This window comes from Haliotis asinina, chromosome 13 (genome assembly GCF_037392515.1).
Source record: "Haliotis asinina isolate JCU_RB_2024 chromosome 13, JCU_Hal_asi_v2, whole genome shotgun sequence".
NCBI lineage: Eukaryota > Metazoa > Mollusca > Gastropoda > Lepetellida > Haliotidae > Haliotis > Haliotis asinina.
The window spans coordinates 22,152,923-22,161,191 of NC_090292.1; the positions used below are offsets into that span (position 1 = coordinate 22,152,923).

General features: G+C 41.6%; 1 protein-coding gene across 1 annotated transcript; it reads left to right on the plus strand.

Annotated features, from left to right (window-relative positions):
• The first annotated feature begins 6,408 nt into the window (after positions 1-6,408).
• On the plus strand, positions 6,409-7,887 carry LOC137259418 (acetylcholinesterase-like). The gene has a single exon (XM_067797079.1). It carries the CDS (start codon positions 6,409-6,411, stop codon positions 7,885-7,887), a length of 1,479 nt encoding a protein of 492 aa, XP_067653180.1.
• The last annotated feature ends 382 nt before the right edge of the window (positions 7,888-8,269 follow it).

Below are 8,269 nucleotides of genomic sequence, written 5' to 3' on the forward strand. Positions count from 1 at the left end.
CATAGTATATTTTCTAATTACGTAGTACTTCGACTTACTATATACCCGAAATTCGTAAAGTTTTGAAAAATAATGGCTGTAACAGGTAAGACAACGGCGTGAATAGGATTGTTATGCCTTCTTTTGATCCCGTGCATTTTCTTTGAAATTGTAAAATTAATATAAATTTGAGCTTTTTAAAACCAATTTGTAAACTTTGGGGTCACCTTAGTCAAGATAACTAACTCACCAATATTGACAAATGTACTTGAACGTTCGTATTGGCGTTTCTGTATGGATCAAGGAGCTGTGGTAGACTGACCAGCACGAGACATTAGAACTGACCAACGGCACGGTGACAGAAGTGTTCAGAGTGACGAGGCTTTATTCTCCTCTCCCAACCAGATTTCCATGCGGCCAGAACAGTACCTCTACCCTCTACCCTCGAGAGATTGAACGATTCGTCACATCTTGCACAGTACATTCAATTTGCTGTACATATTTCTTAACTATTTTATTTTTGACGTCCACGCATCTAATTATTAATCTTCTATCTTTGATAGAATGGTATAGATGATCTGAGAAAATATCCCTGACCATGAAATATTAAACTTATTTTCATCTACTTACTAAACCTTTGTCTTCGGGGAGGTGGGGTAGCCTAGTGGTTAAATCGTTGGTTCGTCACGCTGAAAACCCGGGTTCGATTCATCACATGGGTACAATCATGTCTGAAGCCCGTGATGTGGTTGGAATATTGATAAAAGAGGCGTAAAACTATACTTACTCATTCATTTGCCTACATAAGCTTTGCAGTTCCCCGTTATGTTATCGAGTGAGTGAGCTGATCATGAGTTTTACGCCGCACTCGGTTTAGTTTAAGACGCACTCAGTTTTACTCCATCTGTTTTGCAGTACTTTGCAGTTAGTCGTGTGAGTGAGTTTTACGCCGCGCTCTCTAATAGTCCAGCTATATGGCGGCGGTCTGTAAATAATTGAATTTAGACCAGACAATCCAGTGATCAACAGCATGAGCATCAGTACATATAATCTGGACGGAAATAGTGGTTAAATCGTACCACTGTCACCCGCAGGCCCGGGTTCGCCTATGGTCGATGTCCGGATTTTGTTGGAATGATGCTAAAACCAGCGTAAACCATACTCATCCAGTCAACCCTATCTCCTCATCATCGAGTCCGTCGAAAAGAAACTTACTGTCATTGAAATAAGTCGGTTTGACTCGACTTGAATAATGTAGGGCGTAAGTGAGTGAGTGAGTTTAGTTTTACGCCACACCTAGCAACATTCCGTTAGTCGCCTCTGACGACAAGCATACTCGCCTTTTATGGCAAGCATGGGTTGCTGTAGGCCTATTCTACCACGCGACCTTCACGGGTCTGATGTCATCGAAGCCCTATAGGGAGCAAGAGATGCAATTACTGTATAAATATGTATCATCGTAACCCTAACTGTCGCAGTTGTAGAGTAACGTATTTGAAATAAACAACACGAAGGAAACACCGAAAGCTCTCAGGAGGCCAGTTTTTTCTGATATACGAACAGGTACGTTTGGTAACAAACAAAAGTCCGGCCACGTAATATGTAACTTGCTTGTGACAGTGACGTATGGTGATAATAACAATGATATCCACATAGCAAGAACAGTGGTCAAGTTTCAAACATAGACCTAAATAGTTGGTTGGTTTCTTTTTCAAAGCCGCTATCAGTAATATTGAAGCTTGGGTGAAGCAGTGAGACAGTCACCAGAAAAGTGTGCTCAGTAAGTCGAGTAATACAGCCAAAGCCAAAGCGCAGCACTATCAGTTTGTTATATGTAAGCCTCCTGTCAAAAGTGGCGGCGAGGTGGGCATGTGCTTCAAGCGTTTGCTCGTCACGCAGAAAACCCAGGTTTTCTCCACATGAGTGCAATGTGTAAAGCCCATTTGCTGGTGTCCCCCGCCGTGAAATTCTTTCCAAATCAAAGATGGCAAGACAATGACACAAGTGATCAACCCGGATTAAACGCTACAGCGCTTGGGTGGGAACTCTTGGACGGCCGCTTCTCTCGCGATATGGTGAACTTTCAAATGTTGGGAAACTGCAGACTGCGACTCCCCAACTTCAAGGTGGCCAAAGGCAATGTTTGGATTGGCGTGCGACTCAACTTGTCGTAAGAGACGACTAACGTGGTCAGGCTCGCTGACTTGGTTGACACGTCATCGGTTCCTAATTGTGCAGATCGATGCTCATGTTTTTGATCACTGGATTGTCTGGTCCAGACTCGATTGTTTACAGACCACCGCCATGTAGCTGGAATATTTCTGAGTGCGGCGTAAAACTAAACTCATGCGCTCACTTGGATTGTGAGCGTGATAATTTTCCCATTTCCAAGCAAATACAAATTTATTAACAGCGTTTTCATAGTGATCGATTCCGAATGCTTACCCGCTTGCTTGTACATGCAGTTTACGGGGAGTGTTTTCTAGGTAACGTTTAGGCTTCTAGAAGCTTCAAAAAGAGGGGGAAACGTTTTGGCACTGACGCTGTTTACACTCACACAAAAATCATTTCTCAGAACAAATAGTATTTTTGTATTGGTTTTGCTGCAACCACTTTCGACCAATGTTCTCAAAACCACCTATGTGTTTATTTATAAAAAGTGTAGTTATATACATTTTAAATCTATTCATACAAACTATGTTTTCTTCTGTGTAATACACATAAAAGCAGGTATTGGCATTCAAATATACAAACAAAGTTTAAAAAATAAAACTTATTTACCATCATCACAGATCCAAGATAGTCAAGGCAGACATTCTCAATTCACCACAACTCATTACGCAGCTGTGAACAAAACTGAATTTTCAAAATATGTCAAAAGATATTCCTATCTGAAATACTTTGTACACCAATGCTGAAACCACTAATTGCGAATATTCACATTTGTGTCGGTAATCCCTACAGACATATATGGCAGGTATATGACGCATTCTGCTGATTTGCTTCCTCGCTGCTCTCCTAAACATCGCACACATTGTTTAGCAGCATATTAATGAGCTCCATGCTTGAATACCAATAACATAGAATAGAATGGCCTTTGACACTGTTTCACCAGGTCTGCAATTACAGGCCGAAAAGTTCCTGAGACCTGTAGAGCATCTGCGAGGAGTTCGTCTTGTCATGAGGTGTAAGTTTTTGCATTCTTGAAATATTATTCCAGAAAAGTGTTTCCTGTCCGACCGAGATCTGGTTTTAGAAAAGGTCATTTAAAATTCCATGTCAACATGACCAAATTTGAGTAGTTTAATTTAGGCGTGTACAATTTGATTAATAATTTCTTGTAAATAAATTACATAGTCAGTTTGAAATGCCTACATTAATGTTTATGGGTTGTTATCTGGTTGTAGTTACAATTAGTTGTGTGGAGAACTGCACAATGCCGTGACACGTCAGACCTTGTTGAAAGATTGGTACAGAATTATCTAAACTCGTGATGAACTCCTTATGCCAAATTCTCCAAATACCAAAACCGAGCCGACAAATCGTCCAGCAAAATATGGATGAAATTCCAAATGTCAACAACAGAGAATATGCGCGCACGAATCCTCAGGTGCCACAGATGGAAAATGCAAACTAAATAACAATTATAATTGGATCACTGAAATTCAGAAGCAACGTGTCTTTAGGATAGACGCGCACAGACACAGCAATCGATGGAAATTATGGATAACGAATTACAATAATTATTTTAATCAAGGGAAAGTCTATATTTAAGAATCAATGAAATGTATTAACGTCCACTTACAGTCTGTATGGCTCAAAAACTGACCGATCAACAGTAATCCAACTCGAGGACAAATAAACAAATAAAAGAAATGTTGATCACAATCAGAACATCCCTTTTTTGTTATCACAAAAATTATTTGTTTTGTTTTTCTTACTCTTACTGTCTTGACAGTTAACTCTGTAACCCTGAAGACATTCCCATTTATAATCTCTCCTTGCTTTTACAGGAGGTATGTTTCCGACACGACGTGTCCACATTTAGACATATCTGGATGACAAACGTAATTAAACACATAACTTTAACTATGTTAATACAAATAGAAAGACATTCCTAATAGAATACTTTTATGTCATGTTCTGCGATCTTTAGTATTTCCATGCTGCCTTATGTATAAGGAGAATGAGTCAACAGTAACGTCGATAAGGCATTGTTTCACCCATACAACGAACCTACACATACATATGCATGACCATTATACATACATTATAAAAGTTTTATACAAACTGTATACATACATATCCAAACATTGCAACATCAGCTACAATTACAAACGCCACCTAAACCAAATTTAAAAACAAACTGTTAGTAATAAACGTAGTTCATATTTGTCAGACATACCTACTTTTTCAAGTTAATAAGGACATGGTCGCCCACACGTGTAAGAAGAACTTTAAAATGTGAATCACTTGCACTTGAGAGCATGGACATAAACGACTCATTTGTCCAGCCATTAATCTTGAGAGTAAGCTTGTCTTTAACACCAAATATATACTTCATGTTTTCAGAATCTGCTCTTCGTTCGGGGCCATTAAATTCAACAGCCCACAGCCCATTACATACATACATTACATACTACTACATCCAATCTTTGCAAATCTTGAAGTTCCTATAAGGATCCAGTTTTCATATGTAACTTACCTTAAACTCATGCAAACAGAGTTATGTGTTTTCGTTTGTCTACAAAGCCAAATAAATACATCCTTTTTATCAACTTATATCAGAGCTCTAGAAACGTCAAAAACAGTTGCTTTATTGGTTTTGCTTCAAGGCCTCGTTTTCTTATTGATAGATTGATTGGCTGATCGATTGACTATGGATTGATTTGTTTGTTGATATCTATAGCGTTGAGTTCCAGCTAGGCTGCTCACAACCTCATGTATTTCGCTTGATCAATGTCAGTCTCAAAGGCACATCGCATTTTCAACATGAGCTCGCCGTTACAGCCATTATGCTTGTGAATGTACCCATTCACAACTGGGTGGACTAGGACACATGTCACAGTACTTTTTTCCAAATTTGCACACGCTGTGCCGCATCTAGGTGTTTGTGTGTATTCATGAGGCCATCACCTGGTCATTACCACCTGGTTAGTGGGTTCTTTTAGGTTCACAGGGTCGTGTACTGTATATTAGGTGTTTTGACAACACTGTAGGAGTCTGCAGACAAAGTTAATTACCTCCAAGGTTTTTACACTCGGTCACAGGTGCTGGATCACGTGCCGGGCGCCTTAGACAGCTCTCCCCAAACAGATAGACAGACAAACAGACATACAGATATACAGACAGACAGACGTTTCATTTAAGTCTAACCTCATACAAATAAAATAGATCAAGTCACACGATCAAATACATATGGCGAGTCATTCATCCGGGGATTATTAGAGACTATAGCGGCCTTCACACGACAAACTAAAGTTTGACAACATTTTCCAAATTTGTGGAAATTTTCAAATTTGCGGAAATTTTCAAATTTGTGGAAATTTTCAAATTTGTCAAACTAGACTTTTCTCACAACAACACATACTGTCAGACTTCCGTGTCATTTGAGCGTCACACGCTCACGAGACAGTGTAGGCGACAGCGATTGGTTGTTGCTGAACAACACGACTTTCACAACATTTCAGACGTCAAACTCGAGTTTGACAACACCGGAAGATTGATGGAAAAGCTGGTGAGAATAGAGACCGATTCTATTTTTCGACAACACTGAAATTGGTGTTGGTGGCGAGTTGCTGGAATGTTCACACTGTCAAACTCGAGTTTAACAGCATGTGTTCTCAAACTTTAGTTTACCGTTTGAAGGTCGCTTATGAAAGGTTAAATGATACAAATAAGATAAGCAATAAATAGATATACGTGTACATTATTGATTGGGTACCCAATAGTTACTAAAGCTCAAGGCGTAAAAGAGTTACATCTCACCAACAAATCAAGTACTCAGATAATTATTTAAAGTTCCCCCCTCCCCCTCCCACTCTCTCTCACACACAAACCACCCAACTCTGTCTGCCAATCCTTACTCATAGATCTTGCCTTGATACAGGGCGTCTGTAGATGTTTCAACTGTATTCATTGCTGAGATGTTGCTCGCCTTCAAGGCAGTATGCACGTAATGCCTGTTTTCACATTATACTTGGTTCTTTTTTAAGGTCCTGCAAACACAACCTCAGTATTGAGTCTTGATGCCTTTAAAATGTGCTGAGGCCACTTTAAACAATGTACACGCCTCTGACGCTTAGCTGTTCGCACTATTTAATCTTTCAGGCATGGATCTCATGAAAGGAAAATAATATATCTGGCCACTTTGGGATCAGCTTAAAAAGAAAAGAAAAACAATTTGCATTGCTGTCTTATTTCAGCAGGATGAGTCGGTTCACCACCCTGGTGATGCTGTGTCTGTACCAGATCAGCCCAGCACGTTCCCAGACAGTTCGAACCACCCATGGCCTTATCACAGGAAGACGTCTGACTTTCCTCAATAAACAAGTTGATGCTTTCTACGGTATACCCTATGCAGAACCCCCTCTCAACAATCTGCGATTCGACTACCCTCATCCTGTGGACCCATGGGCTCCTTATACAAAGTCTGTTCTGGTTCCTCCTCCTGCCTGTCTCCAACCGTCCAGTGTCCCCCCGTCTGCCGAAACCTACAGAAGGAACCCCTCTGGCTACAGCGAGGACTGCCTATACCTTAACGTATGGGCGCCTGTGAATGGTCAGAAAGATATGGCAGTTCTTGTATTTATACATGGTGGTGGCTTTCTTCAAGGCAGCGCCCAGCTACCTCTGTACACAGGACAATATTTGGCTGGCGAGAAGGACGTCCTCGTTGTGTCCGTTAACTATAGACTTGGGGCTCTGGGGTTCCTCTTCCTTGGACCAAACAGCATCCCGGGGAATATGGGCCTCATGGACCAATGGCTGGCTTTGGAATGGATTCGAAACAATGTGGACTACTTTGGAGGGGACCCTGAAAAAATTACCATATTTGGAGAAAGCACTGGCGCCGCTTCTGTCGGCTTTCATCTGTTGTCTCCGTTTTCTCGAAACCTCTTCAACAACGCAATTCTTCAAAGTGGAACGCCAATATCCGAGTGGACGTACAATGACGCGGCAACTGCCAGGGATTACAGCGTCAAGTTGGGGGGTTTGTTGGGTTGTCCTTTAATCAACGACATGGCGCTCATGCACTGCCTAGTGGGGACTGATCCAAAAATTCTGACCAACATTCAGCAAGCTGTAGCAGTGGATGGCATGGCGTTCCTCCCTGTCGTTGACGGAGTGTTCCTTCCAGACGATCCCTTGAAGTTGATGGCTGCAGGGAACTTCAAGAACGCCTGTCTGCTGCACGGGGTTGTAGAAGATGAATCAACTCTGCTTCTTCTTCCATCAATACAGCAGATCCTCAACTCATCCATGCCAATATCCAATGCCACTTTAACAAAAGAACAATATGAAGAATTGTTGGCAAACTACTTGGTTAGCGTCAACAAACATACACGAAATGACATATTATCCCTCTTCTACGAGACTGGACAGGAACCAGGATCAAATGCAGATTATGTGGAACTTTTGAATCAGATACGAAGCGACATTGACTTCAAATGCCCGGCGATAGAATTCGGCAGTTACTTCGCCCGGGGTAACCCGACCTACCTCTACAGCTTCGGACACCGTGTGACAACCAATCCGTTCCCGGGATGGGTAGGCGTGGCACACTCGTACGAAATGGAACTGGTGTTTGGCCTCCCACTGAACGCGTCGTATGAATTTACAGCCGATGAGCAAGAACTGAGTTTTAATATCATGACATACTGGAGTAATTTTGCCAAAACTGGGTAAGAAGTTTTTCCCCTTTATTCCACGGTTTTAAGGATGTGCCTTCACTTGCCACAATTGTGTTCATGAGATAAAGATTTATCTTTGGGTTTCAAAAGTGAAAAAGTTTTCGACATGCACAGGTGAACTAGCGAGTGAGTTGGTGAGTTGGTGAGTTGGTGAGTTGGTGAGTGAGTGAGTGAATTTGGGTGAGTGAGTGTGTGAGTTGGTGAGTGTGTGAGTTGGTGAGTGAGTGAATTTGGGTGAGTGAGTGAGTGAGGTGGTGAGGTGGTGAGTGAGTGAGTGAGTGAGTTTGGGTGAGTGAGTGAGCGTGTGAGTTGGTGAGCTGGTGAGTGAGTAAGTTTAGGTGAGTGAGTGTGTGAGATGGTGAGTTGGTGAGTGCGAG

What these genes read in the sequence shown, in the direction of transcription:
- LOC137259418 (XM_067797079.1), top strand. Translation starts at nt 6,409, where the DNA reads ATGAGTCGGTTCACCACCCTGGTGATGCTGTGTCTGTACCAGATCAGC.